Source organism: Chiloscyllium plagiosum, unplaced genomic scaffold, assembly GCF_037043375.1.
Source record: "Chiloscyllium plagiosum isolate Xiang-an unplaced genomic scaffold, Cpla_swu_hap1 HiC_scaffold_18, whole genome shotgun sequence".
NCBI lineage: Eukaryota > Metazoa > Chordata > Chondrichthyes > Orectolobiformes > Hemiscylliidae > Chiloscyllium > Chiloscyllium plagiosum.
Genome location: NW_028270156.1, coordinates 79,918,172 through 79,941,967, shown reverse-complemented (window position 1 = coordinate 79,941,967; position 23,796 = coordinate 79,918,172). Strand labels below are relative to the sequence as shown.

General features: G+C 52.8%; 1 protein-coding gene across 1 annotated transcript in view; it reads left to right on the top strand.

Annotated features, from left to right (window-relative positions):
- The window catches only part of madd (MAP-kinase activating death domain), a 170,631-nt gene extending 162,469 nt beyond the window's left edge, over window positions 1–8,162 (top strand). Inside the window, exons 36-37 of the mRNA XM_087996208.1 lie at window positions 2,770–2,817; window positions 5,461–8,162. Of these exons, the coding sequence (XP_087852334.1) occupies window positions 2,770–2,817; window positions 5,461–5,561 (149 nt within the window). The 3' untranslated portion in view covers window positions 5,562–8,162. The remainder of the gene's footprint in view (window positions 1–2,769; window positions 2,818–5,460) is intronic.
- The last annotated feature ends 15,634 nt before the right edge of the window (window positions 8,163–23,796 follow it).

Here is a 23,796-nt window from a genome sequence, read left to right as displayed (position 1 = left end):
TCTCATTTCATGCAGCTCATGGCCAGCCTGGTGAAGGTGTACGGCTGTTTGCCTGTCGCCCTGTCAAGGCCATAACACTATTAGCATTTCCCATTGGCACCATCTCACTCGGCTTGTGAAAATTCAACATGCAGAAGCAAGTCTGAGCTTCACCAGCGACAGTCTATTCTGGCCCACTGTCAAGTGAATTATTTATATGCAGTCTCTGTTGTTCTTGTGTGTTTCAATAACATTACCTCTCGTTCTGTTAAACTGCAATGTTACAAAACCTTTTTCTGATAATGGCACAAAGTTTATGTCGTGAATGTGTATCCAGTTTTACATACAAATGCTTGGATTTACATTTCAAGGATCTCACTATGTATGCTCTGGGATGTGTCCTTATCATAAACAAACTTCATATGATACAGTCTAAGGACACAATCCTGCAGTGTGACCGTGGGTGGATGGGGGGGTCCTGCTGTGTGACTGCGGGTGAATGGGGGTGTCCTGCTGTGTGACCGTGGGTGGATGGGGGGTCCCGCTGTGTGACCGCGGGTGGATGGGGGTGTCCTGCTGTGTGACCGCGGGTGGATGGGGGCTTCTGCTGTTTGACCGTGGGTGGATGGGGAGGTCCTGCTGTGTGACCGCGGGTGGATGGGGGGTCCTGCTGTTTGACCGTGAGTGGATGGGGGGTCCTGCTGTGTGACCGCGGGTGGATGGGGGGGGTCCTGCTGTGTGACTGCGGGTGGATGGGGGGGTCCTGCTGTGTGACCGTGGGTGAATGGGGGGTCCTGCTGTGTGACCGTGGGTGAATGGGGGGTCCTGCTGTGTGACCGCGGGTGGATGGGGGTGTCCTGCTGTGTGACCGTGGGTGGATGGGGGGTCCTGCTGTGTGACCGCGGGTGGATGGGGAGGTCCTGCTGTGTGACCCAGTGTGGATGGGGGGGGTCCTGCTGTGTGACCCAGTGTGGATGGGGGGGGTCCTGCTGTGTGACCGCAGGTGGATGGGGGGTCCTGCTGTGTGACCCGGTGTGGATGGGGGGTCCTGCTGTGTGACCGTGGGTGGATGAGGGGTCCTGCTGTGTGACCGTGGGTGAATGGGGGGGGGGTCCTGCTGTGTGACCCAGTGTGGATGGGGGGTCCTGCTGTGTGACCCGGTGTGGATGGGGGGTCCTGCTGTGTGACCCAGTGTGGATGGGGGGGGTCCTGCTGTGTGACCCAGTGTGGATGGGGGGGGTCCTGCTGTGTGACCCAGTGTGGATGGGGGGGGTCCTGCTGTGTGACCGCAGGTGGATGGGGGGTCCTGCTGTGTGACCCGGTGTGGATGGGGGGTCCTGCTGTGTGACCGTGGGTGGATGGGGGGTCCTGCTGTGTGACCGTGGGTGAATGGGGGGTCCTGCTGTGTGACCGCGGGTGGATGGGGGTGTCCTGCTGTGTGACCGTGGGTGGATGGGGGGTCCTGCTGTGTGACCGCGGGTGGATGGGGAGGTCCTGCTGTGTGACCCAGTGTGGATGGGGTGGGTCCTGCTGTGTGACCCAGTGTGGATGGGGGGGGTCCTGCTGTGTGACCGCAGGTGGATGGGGGGTCCTGCTGTGTGACCCGGTGTGGATGGGGGGTCCTGCTGTGTGACCGTGGGTGGATGGGGGGTCCTGCTGTGTGACCGTGGGTGAATGGGGGGTCCTGCTGTGTGACCGTGGGTGGATGGGGGTGTCCTGCTGTGTGACCGTGGGTGGATGGGGGGTCCTGCTGTGTGACCGCGGGTGGATGGGGAGGTCCTGCTGTGTGACCCAGTGTGGATGGGGGGGGTCCTGCTGTGTGACCCAGTGTGGATGGGGGGCGTCCTGCTGTGTGACCGCAGGTGGATGGGGGGTCCTGCTGTGTGACCCGGTGTGGATGGGGGGTCCTGCTGTGTGACCGTGGGTGGATGGGGGGGTCCTGCTGTGTGACCGCGGGTGGATGGGGAGGTCCTGCTGTGTGACCCAGTGTGGATGGTGGGGGTCCTGCTGTGTGACCGCAGGTGGATGAGGGGTCCTGCTGTGTGTCCCGGTGTGGATGGGGGGCCCTGCTGTGTGACCCAGTGTGGATGGGGGGGGTCCTGCTGTGTGACTCGGTGTGATGGGGGGTCCTGCTGTGTGACCCGGTGTGGATGGGGGGTCCTGCTGTGTGACCCCGTGTGGATGGGGGGGTCCTGCTGTGTGACCCGGTGTGGATGGGGGGTCCTGCTGTGTGACCCGGTGTGGATGGGGGGGTCCTGCTGTGTGACCCGGTGTGGATGGGGGGGTCCTGCTGTGTGACCCGGTGTGGATGGGGGGGTCCTGCTGTGTGACCCCGTGTGGATGGGGGGGTCCTGCTGTGTGACCCAGTGTGGATGGAGGGGTCCTGCTGTGTGACCGCGGGTGGATGAGGGGTCCTGCTGTGCGACTGCGGGTGGATGGGGGGATCCTGCTGTGTGACTGCGGGTGGATGGGGGGGTCCTGCTGTGTGACTGCGGGTGGATGGGGGGTCCTGCTGTGTTACCGCGGATGGATTGGGGGTCCTGCTGTGTGACTGCGGGTGGATGGGGGGGGTCCTGCTGTGTTACCGCGGATGGGTGGGGGAGGTCCTGCTGTGTGACTGCGTGTGGATACAGTATGCTTCTGCATCTGTGCTGGTGTTTGTGGCCTTGGTCAGATCTGTAAACGTGTGTGTGAGAGGAGTCTGTGTGTAAACAGAGTCTCGGATTGCAGTGATCTTTTGTTGTTCCTGGGTTAAACTGTTCCTTTTGTCTCTTGCTCGTCTGGTTCCAGTTCCACAAACTAACGAAGTGGTGACCCACAAGTACAAGACTCCAATGGTGAGGAGCTTTTTCATTCCTTATTGTTATTAACACACGCGACCCTCTGTGACTCGGTCTTCTCCTACCACTCCGTTAAAACCTGTGCTGGGTTAGAGCTTCCAAAACTGGTTTGTGAGCAATTCTCTCCAATTTAAATTCTGATTTCGATTGTCATATACGAGCTGTCTCCTGCTGTGGATTCGCCCCGTGTCCCCTCCCCCCCCCCCCCCCCCCACGCGAGGACTCCCTCCCCCATATGTCTCCCCACATGCGCTCCCTCTCCCCATGTCCCCCCCACGGGAGCTCCCTCTCCCCGTGTCCCCCCCACACCCGCTCTCCTCTCCCGTGTCCCCCACGGGTGATCCCTCTCCCCGTGTCCCCCCCACACCCGCTCTCTCTCCCCGTGTCCCCCCACGGGTGATCCCTCTCCCCGTGTCCCCCCCACGGGTGATCCCTCTCCCCGTGGCCCCCCCACGGGTGCTCCCTCTCCCCATGGCCCCCCCACGGGTGCTCCCTCTCCCCATGTCCCCCCCACGGGTGCTCCCTCTCCCCGTGTCCCCCCCACGGGTGCTCCCTCTCCCCGTGTCCCTTCCACGGGTGCTCCCTCTCCCCGTGACCCCCCCACAGGTGCTCCTTCTCCCCGTGTCCCCCCCACACACGCTCCCTCTCCCCGTGTCCCCCCACGGGTGATCCCTTTCCCCGTGTCCCCCCCACGGGTGATCCCTCTCCCCGTGTCCCCCCACGGGTGATCCCTCTCCCCGTGTCCCCCCCACGGGTGATCCCTCTCCCCGTGTCCCCCCCACGGGTGCTCCCTTTCCCCGTGTCCCCCCCACGGGTGATCCCTCTCCCCGTGTCCCCCCCACGGGTGCTCCCTCTCCCCGTGTGTCCCCCACGGGTGCTCCCTCTCCCCGTGTGTCCCCCACGGGTGCTCCCTCTCCCCGTGTCCCCCCCACGGGTGCTCCCTCACCCCGTGTGTCCCCCACGGGTGCTCCCTCACCCCGTGTGTCCCCCACGGGTGCTCCCTCACCCCGTGTGTCCCCCACGGGTGCTCCCTCACCCCGTGTGTCCCCCACGGGTGCTCCCTCACCCCGTGTGTCCCCCACGGGTGCTCCCTCTCCCCGTGTGTCCCCCACGGGTGCTCCCTCTCCCCGTGTGTCCCCCACGGGTGCTCCCTCTCCCCGTGTGTCCCCCACGGGTGCTCCCTCTCCCCGTGTGTCCCCCACGGGTGCTCCCTCTCCCCGTGTGTCCCCCACGGGTGCTCCCTCTCCCCGTGTGTCCCCCACGGGTGCTCCCTCTCCCCGTGTGTCCCCCACGGGTGCTCCCTCTCCCCGTGTGTCCCCCACGGGTGCTCCCTCTCCCCGTGTGTCCCCCACGGGTGCTCCCTCTCCCCGTGTGTCCCCCACGGGTGCTCCCTCTCCCCGTGTGTCCCCCACGGGTGCTCCCTCTCCCCGTGTGTCCCCCACGGGTGCTCCCTCTCCCCGTGTGTCCCCCACGGGTGCTCCCTCTCCCCGTGTGTCCCCCACGGGTGCTCCCTCTCCCCGTGTGTCCCCCACGGGTGCTCCCTCTCCCCGTGTGTCCCCCACGGGTGCTCCCTCTCCCCGTGTGTCCCCCACGGGTGCTCCCTCTCCCCGTGTGTCCCCCACGGGTGCTCCCTCTCCCCGTGTGTCCCCCACGGGTGCTCCCTCTCCCCGTGTGTCCCCCACGGGTGCTCCCTCTCCCCGTGTGTCCCCCACGGGTGCTCCCTCTCCCCGTGTGACCCCCACGGGTGCTCCCTCTCCCCGTGTGACCCCCACGGGTGCTCCCTCTCCCCGTGTGTCCCCCACGGGTGCTCCCTCTCCCCGTGTGTCCCCCACGGGTGCTCCCTCTCCCCGTGTGTCCCCCACGGGTGCTCCCTCTCCCCGTGTGTCCCCCACGGGTGCTCCCTCTCCCCGTGTGTCCCCCACGGGTGCTCCCTCTCCCCGTGTGTCCCCCACGCGTGCTCCCTCTCCCCGTGTGTCCCCCACGGGTGCTCCCTCTCCCCGTGTGTCCCCCACGCGTGCTCCCTCTCCCCGTGTGTCCCCCACGGGTGCTCCCTCTCCCCGTGTGTCCCCCACGCGTGCTCCCTCTCCCCGTGTGTCCCCCACGGGTGCTCCCTCTCCCCGTGTGTCCCCCACGGGTGCTCCCTCTCCCCGTACCTCCCCCGTGCGTGCTCCCTCTCCCCGTACCTCCCCCGTGCGTGCTGTCTCTCCCCGTACCTCCCCCGTGCGTGCTCCCTCTCCCCGTACCTCCCCCGTGCGTGCTCCCTCCCCCCTGTGTCTCCCCTGCGCGCGCTCCCTTTACCCCCCATGTCCTCCCCCACGCGTGCTCCCTTCTCTTCCCCCCCCCCCCCCCCCCCACGCGCTAACTTTCCGTGTCCCCCCCAGCGCGGGCTCCCTCCCCCCGTCCTCCCTCCCCGTGTCCCCTCAGCGTGGGCTCCCTCCCCCCATGCTTTCCCACCGCGCTGTGTGGGCTCCCTCCTCCGTGTCCCTGTGCAGAAGTGGAAACAAGTGACCGCCCGGTGAGCGACTGGGAAAGAGGATGCTGCCTGTGTCCATTTTCTGTCGTGTCCCTGCTGAGTCAGTGAGTCATTCCAGCTGCTTGCTTTGTAGCTGCTAATTGGCCCCTTTGTTCTCTGGTTTCAGGGCTCATGAAATCTGCTACTCTGTGCTGTGTCTGTTCTCCTACATGGCCGCAGTACGAGGGAAGGAAATGGAGAGCAAGAACAAGGTGACTCCAGCGCGGTAAGACACCAGGCCCCTTTTCATCCCTTTCGTCCCCCCCTGTCTGAACTGAACACACCATTTCATGGCCCCCAGCCTGCTCTCTCCCACTGTCTCTGCAATGCTGCAGCTCCAGTCAGGCAGGCGTATTATAAATTACGACTGTTTGGCTTGTGCTTGTTCTTAAACCACCACACTTGCTCGAGGCTCGTCCAATAACCGACCCGGTTAGAGCTCCTTTGTCTTGTACTCTACCGACTTAAGACCGCAACATGAAACTTACTCCAAATACAGCTTCATTACTGGTCGTACACTGGATTTACAGCAAACCCCGTTACTGAGGGCTGTGCCAGCACTGGATTCGCTGCAAGGCCACTCATCGACCACCTCTGCACTGGATTCGCTGCTCATCGAAGGCCATCTTGCGCAGGATGATTTCATTTTCACTGAACAGGCATCACATCACTGGATATTTGCTTGTCAATGACTACTGATCCATGCTCATTCATGGAGCACCACTCCAGCACTGAATTTGATGGATATTCATTCACTGAGAGACCTCTCTCCACTGGATTCATTGAATATTACCCATCAAGGACCATTTCTTCACTGGATTCACTGCGTTATTTCCTGTCAAGGTCCTCTCCTACACTGGATTCACTGCGTTATTTCCTGTCAAGATCTTCTCCTACACTGGATTCACTGCGTTATTTCCTGTCAAGGTCCTCTCCTACACTGGATTCACTGCGTTATTTCCTGTCAAGGTCCTCTCCTACACTGGATTCACTGCGTTATTTCCTGTCAAGGTCCTCTCCTACACTGGATTCACTGCGTTATTTCCTGTCAAGGTCCTCTCCTACACTGGATTCACTGCGTTATTTCCTGTCAAGGTCCTCTCCTACACTGGATTCACTGCGTTATTTCCTGTCAAGGTCCTCTCCTACACTGGATTCACTGCGTTATTTCCTGTCAAGGTCCTCTCCTACACTGGATTCACTGCATACCCTTCCATTGAGGGCCATTTCTTCACCGGATTCACTGTATATTGTCCTGTCAGAAGCAACTCCTGCACTGGATTTGCTGTATATTCTCCCATCGAAGACCATTCCTGCACTGCATTTACTATGTATCCTCCTGCCAAGGGCGACTCATATACTGGAATCCCTGCATGTTCTCCCACTGAAAATGACGACAGTATGAATTTCCCCACTTAAGGTCATCTGTTCTTGTTCCACCCATTCAGGGGTCCTTTTGAATTGACAGTATGAAATGAAGCCACCTCAACAAGGGATTCACTGCGAATGAGTCCCCCCAGGGTCCCCATTTAAATCACTGTTCCTCCACCTTATTCACGTTCACTAAATCACTATTTCCTGCCCTTGGATTTGGCTGTTCAGTTCCCTTCCACTGAATTCACTGTAAACTATCAGAATCAGGAACTGATTCCCGAGGAGAGTGAACTTCCTCTGATGTACAGACCAACACTGAGTTGTTTTTGTTGTACCAATTTCGTGTTCAGTGTAAAGAGGTGAGCTATAGAGACTGTGCTTTCCTTTATTCCACCCTGTTCACCCCATCAGATAGGGAGCTAAGCCATGCCAAACCCCCTGCAGCTTTAACACACGATGGCCTGGCAGTGCCTTGGACACTGAGCCTATGGCATCAGGCCATTGGGTTAGAAGGAGAGTCAAGAGTTAGCAACCAGCCTGTGGGAGAGGCTGAAATCTTATGACCTTCCAGCGATGTCCTGTGACACAGGTTGCCACCCCTCGACCTTCCTAACACCCCAACCGCACCCAGCTCTTTCTCACTCAATGGCGTATCCAAACACTGCCACTTGGTTATAAAGCACCCAGAGAGGAGTTCAGAATTGACTCAGCTTTGGACCAAACCACCCTCACACTCACCCAGTTGCTGGGTGGGGACACCATCGTCTCGCCAGCTTCTCTGTGAATAGACCACCTACCAGACAGTGTTCTTCACAACTGCAGCCCACTCAGTTCAAAGCACCCCCATACTTCAGTGGAAAGGCCCAGAGTGACAGAGAGCAGTGATCCCCTTTCCCCATGCCCCCTGGAGTGATTCCTGCCCCCCCCCCGCCCGTCTCCAACCTGTGCCCCAGAGTGATTACCTACCCCACCCCAGCCCATGCCCTGGTCCCATTGGATTAATGCTGTCCCTTGTTACAATCTGAACACATACTAATTCTCTGCCCATTGTGTTCTGGGATCAATTCTTGAAAGTTGGGTCTGTCAGTTTGTTTCTTGACACCCCGCTTCCTCCCAACCCCTTTAGTGAGTATCACTCTTTAGGCATGAGCTGAGGGGAAAGTGAAGTGGTCAGAATGGATCTGTAAGGACAGACTCCTGCCCAAATGTCTGATCAGGCATGGGCCCTACTGTGCTCTCTTCAGGATTACAGTTTGCTACCTGCTGCTCTTCCTGTTGTGTTGTGTTGTGTTCATCTGTCGGGTATTCTGATCTTGTTTAGCCTGAAGGGTTTTTATTTTTTGTGTTTGATGCTTGCTGATGTAGAATGCGTTATTTTGGTGTAAATATTTCAGTATTATATGTATTTATAGCACTGTACAGTACCTTGAATGTTGCAATAAACTCTCGTCCCTGTGGCCTCTGTTTCATGTCCTTCTCAGCACCTACCTCCTCCACGTACCTGCACCCGTCTTGTTCTTCCTGAGGTACCATCCCTCCTCTCTCCCCCGCCACAGGGCCGAGGCTTATATTCTTCACTCACCCTGACACATGCTTCCTCTCCTGCTCTCACTCTCTTCCTGTCTCTCTATCTTTCACACCATCATCTCGTGCTCACTCTGGCTGCTACTCTATCTCAATCTTTTGTACACACTGATTCATTTCCGTGTCTCAGTATCACTGTGCTTCCTCAGATTCTCACCAACATACACACTCCCATTTGCTCCCCTCTCCATGTTTCAGAACTGTCTCTGAAATGTCACTCTGTTTTTTACCTACTCATTCCCTTCCCCTAATTCTCTCTCACTCCCTCATTCCTTCTTTGACACCTCACACTTTATCTCTCTCTGTCTCTCGCACACTCACTCCCCTTTGTTTCTTATTGTCAGTCTCTCAATTAATTTGTTCTCTGTCACAGACTATAGCACTCCCTACTCTGCATTCTCACTGTTCCTCTCAATATTTCACACTCTGCCTCTCATGTTGAGGGGTGAAAATAGAAAGCCCTTGGCAACCAGAACTCTGTCAAATTGACCGACACACAAGAATAAGAACCGAATAACTAATCTCCCCAAGCGCCATGTAATGAGGAATGAGACAAAAATAAATTGCAGATGCTGGAGTCTAAGGTAGACAGGCAGGAAGCTGGGAGAACACAGCAAGCCAGACAGCATTAGGAGGTGGAGAAGTCGATGTTTCAGGTGTAACCCTTTTGTAATGAGGGTGTAGCTGCAGAACTCAGTCCAGAGGCCCAAAGACACAATAAACTAGCACCAATTAATGACTACTTCATGAGGAAGTGTATTCTAGCTGTAAAATGGAGGGCCCTAGAAGGATATGAAGGCTGAACTGATTATGGTGAATTGGAAAGGCAGCTTACAGTATCAAAAGAGATGCATTGGCACGCTTTGCTGAGACTTGACGATTGCCTTCAAAGGTGTATTTACGTGAGAAAGAGAAGCTTATGACCAGCATTCAATTGAACAAAACCCCGTACAAATCTGCAAAGATTGGTGGTAGGTCAGCGAACTGGACAGACCTGGTCACTGCTTTCTGCTGAAGAACCAGCCAAAAGATAGTGAGAGAGAATAGCTAATGTGGTTCCTTTGTTCAAGAAGGGCAGTTGAGATAGGCTAGGTAATTACAGAGCAGGTGATCTGACATTGGTGGTGGGTGAGATTATTGGACGGAATTATTCAACACTTGGAAAGGCAGGGATTGGTCAGGGATGGCTAACGTGTTTTTGTTAAAGGGAGACCTTGTCTGACTAATTTTAGGTTTTTTTGAAAAATAATGTGTCTAAAGACCAGAGGGCATATGTTTAAAGTGAGGAGTTTAGAGGAGATCTGAAGGGAAAAAAAAGGTTTTCAGCCAGAAGGTGTTAGATATACAAAACATGTTGCCTGATAGGATGGTAGAGGCAGGTACTCTCTCAACACTTAAGAAGCATCTGGACAAACACTTAAAATGCCAGGTCTTTGTAGACAATGGATCAAGGGGATCGGTGTAGTTTGGTGTTTGTTGGTTGGTATAGTGGGCCAAGGGCCTGTATCTAGATTAGATTCCCTACAGTATGGAAACAGGCCCTTCGGCCCAACAAGTCCACACCGACCCTTTGAAGGATAGCCCACCCTACCCTATATTTACTCCTGATTTGGCAATTTAGCACAGCCAATTCACCTAACCTGCGCATCCTTTGGATTGTGAGGGGAAACCGGTGCCCCCGGGAGGAAACCCACGCAGACACTGGGAGAATGTAAAATTCCACATAGATTGTCGCCCCACGTGGGAATCGAACCTGGGTCCCTGGCACTGTGACTTTCGTACCAGCTACTGATGCGAAAGCTCTGACCTCTAGAGAGTAAAGTGCGAGCTATGGGTTTCAATCTGTTACCAAAAGTATTTGAATAAGGAAAGAGCCGGCCTAGGGAATTTGCAATGGTGCTGGAACTAGAGACTGACAATTCCCAGGATGGCCTCCAACCTATCATAAAAGAAGTGAAGGCCCAGAGAGTACATGTGTTAGTTATAATCGACCAAAATTCCTTTGAGTCTGGAAAAGTCATGGCAGATTGAAAAATATCAAATGCAACATCTTTATTCGGGAAGAGTGGGAGGTCGAAAGCAGGAAGCTGTAGGTCAGTTAGCTGAACATCTGTCATAAGGAAGGTGTTAGAATCTGTTATTGAGCAGGTTATCTCAATATGACAATGAAAAGCCAACAGGATTTTGTGAAAGGAACATTGTGTTTGACTAATCCTTTTGAATATTTAATGGTGACAGTGATAGTGGATGAAGGGGAACTGGTAGATGTGGTGTACTGGATTTGCAAAAGAATTGGACAGTGAACAGAAGCATAAAGTAGGGCTAAAAGGGAATTATTAATTTGGGAAACTACAGCCGCTGGCAGCTACAGTGATCAGTGAGTCTGTCACTGGGTGAGTCTGAATATACGTTAGATACGTTTGCCAATGACACCAAGATCAGGAGAACGTTAAGTTGTCAAGTGGGGGTCGACAGTCTGCAACAGGAAATAGAGAAGTTAAGTGAGTGACATATCTTTCCCAGACATAGGCTAATAACGTGCCAATGTGAACTTGTTTAAATTGAGAGAGATTGCAGAATCTGGTGGGACAGAGGAATCTGGGTGTTCTAGTTCACATAGACTCTAAAGACTCTACAAGGGAATGCATAGAAAAAGTCCTTTATTGCAAGAAAATGGAATATAAAAGTAGTGGTGTTTAACCGCAGCTGGACAGGGCTTTGGTGAGACCAACATCTGGAGCAGTTTTGGCCTCTTTATATGAAAAAGGAACTGATTAATTTAGGAGTAGTTCTGAGAACATTCACTCACATCATTCCTAGGATGACAGGCTTATGTCATGAGGAAAGATTGAGCAGGTTAGACGGTTGAGCAGGTTAGGGGCTGAGAAGCATAGATATAGATCTGACAGGAATAAGAAGACTGGATGCTGGAAGAAAGTTTCCACTTCAGGAGACTGGATTTCCTGGGCATTAAGAGGAGAAAAAAATCTTAGTTTGAGTAAGACGACTCCCTTTTAATAAAAGAGGTCGTTCTGTGGAATTCTCTTCTCCAGCAGTTACATGAGGTTGTCTCTTAAAATTTAATCAAGGCTGCAATTGATTGATTCTTAAGAGAGTCAAGGTTTATAGGAGGCAGACAGCAAAGTGGAGTTGAAGCCACAACCACTTTGGCCCTAATCATATTAGAGTCATCGAGATATACAGCTCGGAAACAGATCCTTCAGTCCACCCTGTCCATGCCAACCAGATATCCTAACCTAATCTAATCCCATTTGCCAGCACTTGGCCCATATCCCTCTGAACTCTTCCTATTCGTAAACCCATTTAGATGTTTTTTAAATGTTGAAATTGTACCAGCCTCCCAACTTCCTATGACAGCTCATTCCATACATGTACCACCCTCTGCATGAAAATGTTGGCCCTTAGGTCCCTTTTATATCTTTCCCCTCTACCCTAAACCTATGCCCTCTAGTTCTGGACTCCCTGATCCCAGGGAAAAGACTTTGTCTATCTACCCTATCCATGCCCCTCATGATTTTATAAACCTCTCAAAGGTCTCCCCTCAGCCTCCGAAGCTCCAGGGAAAACAGCCCCAGCTTATTCAACCTCTCCCTATAGCTCAAATCCTCCAACCCTGACAACCTTCTTGTAAATCTTTTCTGACCCCTTTCAAGTTTCACAGCATCCTTCCAGTAGGAAGGAGACACCAAACTTGCTAACTATACCACCCATGTTCACATCCAAATCATTTATATAAATGACCAAAAGCAGTGGACCCAGCATCGATCCTTGTGACACTCCACTGGTCACGGGCCTCCAGTCTGAAAAGCAACCCTCCACCATCACCTTCTACCTTCGAGCCAGTTCTGTATCCAAATGGCTAGTTCTCCCTGTGTTCCATGAGATCTAACCTTGCTAACCAGTCTCCCATGGGGAACCTTGTTGAACGCCTTACTGAAGTCCATAAAGATCACATCTACCACTCTGCCCTCATCAATCTTCTTTTTTATTCTTCAAAAAACTAAATCCAGTTTGTGAGACATGATTTCCCACGGCCAAAGCCATGCTGTGACTATCCCTAATCAGTCCTTGCCTTTCCAAATACATGTAGAGAGATTAGATTACCTACAGCGTGGAAACAGGCCCTTCGGCCCACCAAGTCCACACCAACCCGCCGAAGCGCACCCACCCAGACCCATTCCCGTGCACCTAACACTATGGGCAATTTCGCATGGCCAATTCACCCTGACCTGCACATTTTTGGACTGTGGGAGGAAACCGGAGCACCTGGAGGAAACCCACGAAGACACGGGGAGAACGTGCAAACTCCACACAGTCAGTCGCCTGAGGTGGGAATTGAACCCGGATCTCTGGCGCTGTGAGGCAGCAGTGCTAACCACTGTGCCACCGTGCCGCCCTAAATCCTGTCCCTCAGGATTCCCTCCAACAATGGTAGAGCAGGCTGGAAGGACTGAATGGCTTACTCATCCTATGTTGACCTGTTCCTGTCACTGGAGCAATCAACAATTTGGCCAGTGAATTTGTCTTGTCATCCCAGTTGACACAATTTGCCCTGCTGTCAGGCTTAACTCTCCTTTCCCTGGTGCCACCCCATCCCAAAGTCTCCGATTTCAGTAGCCCTGAGAGTGAAAAGCTGGGAAAGCCATCAGTTCTAATGGGGGGAGGGGGGGGAGGGAGGGGAGGGGGGGGGGGGGGGGGGGAGGGAGGGGGGGGAGGGGAGGGGGGGGGGGGAGGGGGGGGGGGGGGAGGGGAGGGGAGGGGGGGGGGGAGGGAGGGGGGGGGGAGGGGAGGGGAGGGGGGGAGGGGAGGGGAGGGGGGGGGGGGAGGGAGGGGGGGGAGGGAGGGGGGGGAGGGGAGGGGAGGGAGGGAGGGGGGGGAGGGGAGGGGGGGGAGGGGAGGGGAGGGGAGGGAGGGGGGGGAGGGGAGGGGAGGGAGGGAGGGGGGGAGGGGGGGGAGGGGGGGGGAGGGGAGGGGAGGGAGGGGGGGGAGGGAGGGGAGGGGGGGGAGGGAGGGGGGGAGGGGAGGGAGGGAGGGGGGAGGGAGGGGGGGAGGGGAGGGAGGGAGGGGGGGGGGAGGGGGGGAGGGAGGAGGGGGGGGAGGGGGGGAGGGGGGGGAGGGGAGGGGAGGGGGGGAGGGGGGGGGAGGGGGGGAGGGGAGGAGGGGGGGGAGGGGGGGAGGGGGGGGAGGGGAGGGGAGGGAGGGAGGGGGGGGGAGGGGGGGAGGGGAGGAGGGAGGGGAGGGGGGGGGGGAGGGGGGGAGGGGGAGGGGGGGGGAGGGGGGGAGGGGAGGGGGGGGGGGGAGGGAGGGGGGGGAGGGGAGGGGGGGGAGGGGAGGGGGGGGGAGGGGGGGAGGGGAGGGGGGGGGGGGAGGGAGGGGGGGAGGGGAGGGGGGGGAGGGGAGGGGGGGGAGAGGGGAGGAGGGAGGGGAGGGAGGGAGGGGGGGGGAGGGAGGGAGGGGGGGGAGGGGAGGAGGGAGGGGGGGGGCTGGGGGGGGCTTTTGTCCCTGGCCTTTCCTTTGCAGGAGCAGCAGTAGAGTTTGAGAGCAGTCCATTAGGGCCACACTCACCAATAAAACAAAGCAAGATTTCAAAGGGCTATCAGAAATCAGCCTGTGCTCCACAGTATCATTACAGCTGACTATTCAGAAATCTTCCCATGAGACCCTTCCATGGCTTGCTACACAAAGTTTGTTGGATGATTTAAATACAAATGGCCCATATCCCTCCAAACCTTTCCTACTCATGTTCTTACGCACTGTACCTGCATCCACCATTTCCTCTGGTCGTTCATTCCACACACTAACTGGTCTGTGTTAAAAGTAAATTTGCCCTTCTGATCCTTCTTAAATCGTTCTCCTCTCACCTTAAAAATAGGTCCCCAAGTTTTGAATACCCACACCCTGGGGAAATGACCTTTGCTTGTCTAAACCCCTCATGATTTTATAAACCTCTTTAAGGTTACCCCTCAATCTCCTACACTCTGGTGAAAGGACGTGGAGGTCCTGGGCCTCCTTCACTGCCGCTCCCTCACCACCAGACGCCTGGAGGAAGAACGCCTCATCTTCCGCCTCGGAACACTTCAACCCCAGGGCATCAATGTGGACTTCAACAGTTTCCTCATTTCCCCTTCCCCACCTCACCCCAGCTCCAAACTTCCAGCTCAGCACTGTCCCCATGACTTGTCCTACCTACCTATCCACTCCACCCACCCCCGACCTATCACCTTCATCCCCTCCCCCACTCACCTATTGTACTCTATGCTACTTTCTCCCCACCCCCACCTTCCTCTCACTTATCTCTCCACCCTTCAGGCTCTCTGCCTGTATTCCTGATGAAGGGCTTTTGCCCGAAATGTCGATGTTACTGCTCCTTGGATGCTGCCTGAACTGCTGTGCTCTTCCAGCACCACTAATCCTGAAAAAAAATCCCAGCCTCTCCTTATAACTCAAGCCCTCTTCCCAGCAACCTCCTGGTAAATCTTTTCTGAACCCTCTCCAGTTTAATAATATCCTTTCTGTAATAGGGTGACCAGAATTGCACAGAATACTCCAGAAGAGGCCTCACCAACATCCTGTACAAGCTCAACATGACGCCCTAACTCCTATACTCAAGTTCTGAACAATGAAGGCAAGCGTGCTAAACGCCACCTTAACTACCCTGTCTACCTGTGATGCAAATTTCAAAGAATTATGTACCCAAACCCCTAAGTCTGTCTTTTCTACAACACTCCCTTGGGCATTGGGCATTACCATTAACTATAAGTCCTGCTCTTGTTTGTTTTACTCAAATGCAATACCGAGTATTTTTTTTTCCCAAATTAAACTCCATCTGCCACTTCTCAGCCTGCTGACCCAATTGATCAAGATTTCTTTATCATCTTAGATAGCCTTTTTCACTGTCCACCATACCACAAAATTTGGTGTCATCCACAAACTTATTAACCAAGCCTACTGTGTTCTCATCCAAATCATTTATATAAATGACAGACAAATGGACCTAGTACTGATCCTTTTGAAGTATCGCTGATTACAGGCCTCCAGTCTGAAAAGCAGCCTTCCACTGTCGTCTCCAGTAAAACAAATTTTGCATCCAATTGGTAAACTCGCCCTGAATCCCACATGATCGAAATTTTACTAATTAGTCTACTGGAACCTTATCAAAAGCTTTACTGAAGACCAGGTAAACAACGTCCACCGCTCTACCCTCATCAATCTTTTTGGTTACTTCCCCAAAAAATGCCATCAGGTTTGAGAGACACTATTTCAATGAGAATGAAAACAACTGCTGCACATTTGGCAGCAAATAGCTTTTGCAAAACCTTTGAGGTCACAGCCAGTAGATATCAGCAAACTTAAACAACCCTGTAAACAGCAGCAGCCAGGAGGAATCCTGTCAACAACCAATCGAGAAGTATCGTTGGTGACTATTAAAACTCAGAGGCAAACCTGAAGTTTATTTCTGAAAGGTTTAGATATTGTTTCTTTGTTTAATGGCTCAGTGGTTAGCACTGCTGCCTCACAGCACCAAGGACCTGGATTTGATTCCAGCCTCGGGGTGACTGTCTGTGTGGAGTTCGCACATCCTCCCCGTGTCTGCGTGGGTTTCCTCCGGGTGCTCCGGTTTCCTCCCACAATCCAAAGATGTGCAGGCCAGGTGAATTGGCCATGCTAAATTGCCCCATAGTGTTAGGTACATTAGTCAGAGGGAAATGGGTCTGGGTGAGTTACTCTTCGGAGGGTCGGTGTGGATTTGTTGGGCCGAAGGGCCTGTTTCCACACTGTAGATTCCACTGTAATCTAAAAAAAATTAGGAGCAAGAGTACGCTATTCAGCCCCCTGAGTCTGTTTTGCAATTTAATATGATTGACGATCAAGAATATTGTGGGAACATGCAGTAAACAAGAGGATGAACGATTTTCTCCCTCCTGCTGCTGCCTGCCTTGCTGTGTCCCTCTCCCTCCTGCTGCTGACCCTCCAACAGTGCGGTGTGACCCTCAACACTGACCCTCCAACAGTGCGGTGCAACCCTCAACACTGACCCTCCAACAGTGCGGTGCGACCCTCAACACTGACCCTCCAACAGTGCGGTGTGACCCTCAACACTGACCCTCCAACAGTGCGGTGCGACCCTCAACACTGACCCTCCAACAGTGCGGTGTGATCCTCAACACTGACCCTCCAACAGTGCGGTGCAACCCTCAACACTGACCCTCCAACAGTGCGGTGCAACCCTCCAACAGTGCGGTGTGACCCTCAACAGTGCGGTGCGACCCTCAACACTGACCCTCCAACAGTGCGGTGTGACCCTCAACACTGACCCTCCAACAGTGCAGTGTGATCCTCAACACTGACCCTCCAACAGTGCGGTGCGACCCTCAACACTGACCCTCCAACAGTGCGGTGCGACCCTCAACACTGACCCTCCAACAGTGCGGTGTGACCCTCAACACTGACCCTCCAACAGTGCGGTGCAACCCTCCAACAGTGTGGTGCGACCCTCAACACTGACCCTCCAACAGTGCGGTGTGACCCTCAACACTGACCCTCCAACAGTGCGGTGTGATCCTCAACACTGACCCTCCAACAGTGCGGTGCAACCCTCCAACAGTGCGGTGCAACCCTCAACACTGACCCTCCAACAGTGCGGTGTGACCCTCAACACTGACCCTCCAACAGTGCTGCGCTGCCTCAGCCCTGACCCTCCAACCGTGCTGCACTCCTCAGCACTGACCCTTCGACAGCACAGCGTGCCCTCAGCATTGACCCTCTGACAGTGTGGCGCGCCCTCAGCGTTGACCCTCTGACATCGTGGTGCTCCCTCAGTGTTGACTGTCCAACAGTGCTGCACTCCCTTCAGCGCTGACCCTCCGACAGTGCTGCACTCCCTCAGCGCTGACCCTCCGACAGCGCGGCGCTCCCTCAGCGCTGACCCTCCGACAGCGCGGCGCTCCCTCAGCGCTGACCCTCCGACAGCGCGGCGCTCCCTCAGCGCTGACCCTCCGACAGCGCTGCACTCCCTCAGCGCTGACCCTCTGACAGTGCGGCGCTCCCTCAGCGCTGACACTCCGACAGCGCGGCGCTCCCTCAGCACTGACCCTCCGACAGCGCGGCGCTCCCTCAGCGCTGACCCTCCGACAGCGCGACGCTCCCTCAGCGCTGACCCTCTGACACATCCTAACATGGTTGGAACCTCAGAGCATATTAACCTGCAGAACATGATACTTTCCCTGACAAAGACCTGGCTTTGTACACTTTAAATCTTTTCTCTGTAAAGAGACAGGATGCCCTGGAGCTGGTTGACACCCACCAGTAGTGCAGTCACCCAGAATAGTCCAGCAGCTGGGGCAGGGGGGAGGGAAACGTGCCCCAGGACATGTGGAGCAGGGTTGGTGTGACACTCAGTTTAAGTGATTCCCTGGGACTGAGTATAAATATAGCCGCACTTCATCGAATCTTTAAACAAACAGCTTTATATGGTAACGAAAACACAGCTTGCTACAAATGGAAAGCTAGGGTAAAGATTAACTTCAAGTGATGCTCAGAAAGAATTCTAAATAGTCGATCAGCTGGCATTAACCATCACGATTCATCTAAAGACGTTAGAATGCATAACTGCGAATCACAAAGAGTGGTTCCAATAGAGAATAGATGTCATTTAAATGGAAGTTAGATCTCCCTCCAAACCTTCCTTCCTAGCGGAGTTATTTTAATTTCATTCTCATTCTCAGGTAATAGAGAATCTGTGGAATGTTTTACTGCAGAGGGCTGTTAAGGTTTGGTCATTCAAGACCAACAAACTTTTAATCAGTGAGGTAGTTAAAGGTTATGCAGAAAAGGCAGGAGAGTGGAATTGAGAATGATCGGATCGGCCGTGATCTCGTTGAATTCGATGGGCCTGCACTTGCTCCCATGTCTTATATTGTAAAACTATGAGTTTGTCTTACCCCTAAACACCAGTATGGAGCAGATGGGCAGAGTGGTCTGTTGCTGTTATAAAATGCAATCTGAAACACAGCGTAAGCAGTATGAACTGAATCTACACGTACACATTGCAATCAGTTTCCTTCAGTTCAGACAGAGGGTATGGGAGGGGAATTGGCACAAATGTCAAATACTTTGCTTCTGTTTGTCATGGTGATGGGGCTGGATTTGTCTCTTATCTGGCACCTCTCAATCAAAAACCAAACAAGACTGCTTTCAGATCACAAAGGGGTGAGCTGCTTTTTCAAGGGCTTGAGGTACATAAAGCACTCAGAACTGATTTAGTTGCACCTTATGAAGTGCTGATAGTAGATCTGTGAGGGAGCTATTTCTGTGAGGTCGCTGTTCTCTCTGGAAGGGTCAGAGAAAACTGGCAAGATCCCATTTAGCAAGCGTTGATCCACCACTTTGAGCTGTTTTTTCTAACACTTCTGCTGTTCAAGAAGGTAGACAGGCAAGGCGTGTCTGGTCCATCATGTCCTTGCTTCCTTCCGACTATCCCAATTGCGTATTTGAAATGAAGGATTGTCGCAGAGCAGAAAATGGCCACCAGGGGTATCCCAACCCCTGACGTTCCTGCTGGCCCTTCACACAAGTAACTCAGTCCATTGCTGCACTTTTGACCCCATTTCCAATTTCCTTTTTGCTTTCAAAAATGCAAGGTACGAAAATTTCTCCTCATAGTTGGCAATTTTTCAGATTTGTTTTGGTTGGGAGGGTAAGATGTATGGTCACTGCATTGTTAAATCAAAGACCCAGCTAATTCTATGGAGTTGGAGTTCAGATCCCACCATGGCCCATTGTGGAATTTAAATCCAGATCTCATGATTTCAAACACTAGTGAACCGGATGGATTTTTAGAACAATCATTTCATTAATGTCTTTCAGGGAAGGAAATCTGCCATCCTTACCTGGTCTGGCCTACATGTGACTCCACAGCGATGTGGTTGATTCTCAATTGCCCTCTGAAATGACCTAGCAAACCACTCAGTTGTATCAATCCCTTTAAAGTCTCGACACAGAAATGAAACTGGACAGACCACCTGACATTGACCTAGCCTCTGCAAACGACAATAACAGAAACAGCCCTGTCAATGCTGCAAAGTCCTCCCTTTGAATGTCTGGGGGGGGGGGGGGGGGGGCCAGTGCCAAAATTCAGAGAACTGCCTCACAGAACAGTCATGCAATAACCTAACATTGTCGTACTCATGGAATCAGAGCTTACAATGTCGGGCAGTTGTTTGACTAGTCTGTGAGATGTCTCCCAATTTTGGCACTACCTCACAGGTGTTAGTGAGAAGGACTTTGCAGGGGGACAGCGCTGTTTCCGCCATTGTCATTTCCGATCCCTTGCTCGATATCAGGTGGTCCGTCTAGTTTTCATTCATTTGGTTGATTTAACTGTCCTTGGAAATGTTATGCATTTGTGACTCCAGACCTACTGCATGGGCCAGCTAAGGACGGGTAGTTTCCTTCCCTAAAGGACATAATAAAACCTCTGTTGGTTGCCAGTGAACCAGATGGGTGTTTATGTCATCATTAGACTTTGATTCCAAAACATTTGGAATTACATTTCCATTATTTGGTGAATTAATGGACTCTTCTGAAGAAGGGTCGCTGGACCTGAAACATTAACTCTGTTTCTCTCCCCATCAATGCTGTCAGACCTGCTGTGTTTCTCCAGCAATTTGTGTTTGCCTCATTTCCAGCACGTAGAGTTCTTTGTTTTATCTCGGGATTAACAACCCAGTAACAATGCCACAGGGTCACACTTCCCCTTCCTTCTTCATTATTCAATTCTCTCATCTCATTTTCATTTTTAATGGAATGTATCTTTATATTTTGAAATATTTGCTTAAGTGCCTGCCTCTGTTTCTCTATTGACCCACCCCTTTACCTATCTTCATAGAATCCCTGCTGTTTGGAATCAGGCCATTTGGCCCATCAACCCTCCAAAGAGCATCACACCCAGACCCACCCCCTACTTGAGCACTGTAGCCCTGTATTTCCCATGGCTAACCCACCTAGCCTGCTCATTCCCAGACACCCCAGGCAGTTAGCATGGCCAATCAACCTAATCTGCATAACTTTGGACTGTGGGAGGAAACCCATGCAGACGTGAGGAGAATATGCACTGACGGTTGCCCAAGGCTGGAATCGAACCCAGCTCCCTTGCACTGTGAGGCAGCGGTGCTAACCACTGTACCACCCACTCTGCTTGCATGTCCACGTAATTGCCCTTAGATAAATTTTTTTTAAAAGCCTCAGATTCACCCCCCAACCTCTCCCAAATATAAAATTCAATCACATTATGGGTGCTGCTACATTGGATTAGTTAATGGGGAGGTCACCTGATCTCTTTACACAGTATCAGGTCTAGCATAGCCTGCTGCTCTCTGTTCAGCTCCAGGATGCGCTGTCCTAAGAAATTATCCTGAAAATGTTCTATAACCTCCTCATCCAAGCTATCTTTGCCCATCCAATTTTTCAAGCCTGTTGGTAGATTAATACCCACTATGATAGCACTTTCTGACAGTCTCACTGTTTCTTCCTTCAATAGCAATCGCCTGATAGGCATACAAGGAGGGGTTTTTGTGCTAGTCCCACAGCTGACTCCACGTCTATAACTTTTCTTCTCTACCCATACCTTTTCCTTATGTTGGTTTCCCAAACTTACCGATGATGTGAAGGAGCCGGTGTTGGACTGGAGTGGACAAAGTTAAAAAATCACGCAACACCAGGTTATGATTAGATTAGATTAGATTACTTACAGTGTGGAAACAGGCCCTTCAGCCCAACAAGTCCACACCGCCCCGCCGAAGCGCAACCCACCCATACCCCTACATTTACCCATTACCTAACACTACGGGCAATTTAGCATGGCCAATTCACCTGACCTGCACATCTTTGGACTGTGGGAGGAAACCGGAGCACCCGGAGGAAACCCACGCAGACACGGGGAGAACGTGCAAACTCCACACAGTCAGTCGCCTGAGTCGGGAATTGAACCCGGGTCTCTGGCGCTGTGAGGCAGCAGTGCTAACCACTGTGCCACCGTGCCGCCCACGGTGGCACAGGTTATAGTCCAACAGGTTTATTTGGAAGCACACTAGCTTTCATAGCACTGCTCCTTCATCAGGTGGTTGTGAAGCAGGACCATAAGAAAGAATTTATAGCAAAAGATGACAGTATCATGACAGTGACTAACTAACAGTACCAAGCCCTCCACCTTTCCCGTCATTCTTGACCTCTACCCTTCGTGATCCATGTCCCAATCCAGTCCATCCTGCAGCCACAATAATAGCAGCCAGATCATATTTCTTCATCTCAGTTTGCCCACTCAGTTCATCAGTTTTGTTTTGAATACCGTGTACATTCAAGTATAGGGCAGTTAGCTTTACTTATTTTGTAAATTATCGTCTGTTGGTTGACTCTTCAACTCATACTCTCTGTGCCTTTGGGTCTTGGCCTCCTTATCATTTCCCATATAGGTCTTGATTCTACTGTTTGGTTCACCACATCTTCCCAAGTTTGATCTTCTAACCCCATTTTTTAATTTAAAATCCTCACTCCTTCCCACTTTCGCAGTTGGCGAGGACAGTTTTCTTCACTCTGTCCAGCACTACAATACCCTGGATAAATGCTCCTCCATTAATTTATTTGAACATCCCCTTCTGCTCCCACAATTCACAAACCTTATTCACTGTGTTCTGTGTGTTTACAGACATATACTGTAAAGCTAATCTCGACTTTATTTCATTACCTCTTAGACTGGCCCATGTAAAACTTTACTGTAGAGATAACTGCTTCTCCCAATCATTTGTCCTCCTTATTTCTTATGCTACACCGTTCCCACTTCATTGTCAAGTTAATGTAAACCAGCCCCTAAAAGACCAGAAACTAGCCTGCTCCTGACTGTGTTCATGTGGAATCCTTACTGCCTGAAGACTCCCCTCAACCCCAGAACCAACTGTTACAAATCTACGTTAGATAACAGTGAATCGAAAAGCACAGTGTGGTGCCTTTAAGAGGAAATGTGCTGTTTAAGCTGAGAGTTCAGCAGAGAAGGGGGTCTGTGAGCACCTGTGGGAGACAGACTGTTCTAAAATGGAAACATGTAACAGTTGGCTTTGTTATTGGATACCTGAGGTTTTGCTGCTGTTTTGACAACAAGTCAAATTTGACCAATTAATATAAAGTAAACACTAAGCTGTTCAAAGACCGTTCCCTCCGTGACTTAAACCAAATCATCCGCCGACATTTCCACCACCTCCAAACGGACCCCACCACCAGGGATATATTTCCCTCCCCACCCCTTTCCGCCTTCCGCAAAGACCGTTCCCTCCATGACTACCTGGTCTGGTCCACGCCCCCCTACGACCCACCCTCCCATCCTGGCACTTTCCCCTGCCACCGCAGGAACTGTAAAACCTGTGCCCACACCTCCTCCCTCACCTCTATCCAAGGCCCTAAAGGAGCCTTCCACATCGATCAAAGTTTTACCTGCACATCCACTAATATCATTTATTGTATCCATTGCTCCCGATGCGGTCTCCTCTACATTGGGGAGACTGGGCGCCTCCTAGCAGAGCGCTTTAGGGAACATCTCCGAGACACCCGCGCCAATCAACCACGCCGCCCTGTGGCCCAACATTTCAACTCCCCCTCCCACTCTGCCGAGGACATGGAGATCCTGGGCCTCCTTCACCGCCGCTCCCTCACCACCAGACGCCTGGAGGAAGAATGCCTCATCTTCCACTGCGGAACACTTCAACCCCAGGGCATCAATGTGGACTTCAACAGTTTCCTCATTTCCCCTTCCCCCACCTCACCCTAGTTCCAAACTTCCAGCTCAGCACTGTCTCCATGACTTGTCCGGACTTGTCCGACCTGCCTAGCTCCTTTTCCACCTATCCACTCCACCCTCTCCTCCCTGACCTATCACCTTCATCTCCTCCCCCACTGACCTATTGTACTCTATGCTACTCTATCCCCACCCCCACCCTACTCTAGCTTATCTCTCCACACTTCAGGCTCTCTGCCTTTATTCCTGATGAAGGGCTTTTGCCCGAAACGTCGATTTTGCTGCTCGTCAGATGCTGCCTGAATTGCTGTGCTCTTCCAGCACCACTGATCCAGAAACTAAGCCATTCAAAGCCAACTGAATCAAAAAACAGACTGATGGTGTTTACAGCCTGAAACCAATCACGGTGTAAGAACATGGTGCATCATAAAGAATATATTAAAAAACGGGTATTTTATAGAACATAGAACATAGAACATAGAAGAATACAGCGCAGTACAGGCCCTTGGGCCCTCGATGTTGCACCGATCCAAGCCCACCTAAACTACACTAACCCACTATTCTCCATATACCTATCCAATACCCTCTTAAATGCCCATAAAGAGGGAGAGTCCACCACTGTTACTGGCAGGGCATTCCATGAACTAACGACTCGCTGAGTGAAGAACCTACCCCTAACATCAGTCCTATATCTACCCCCCCTT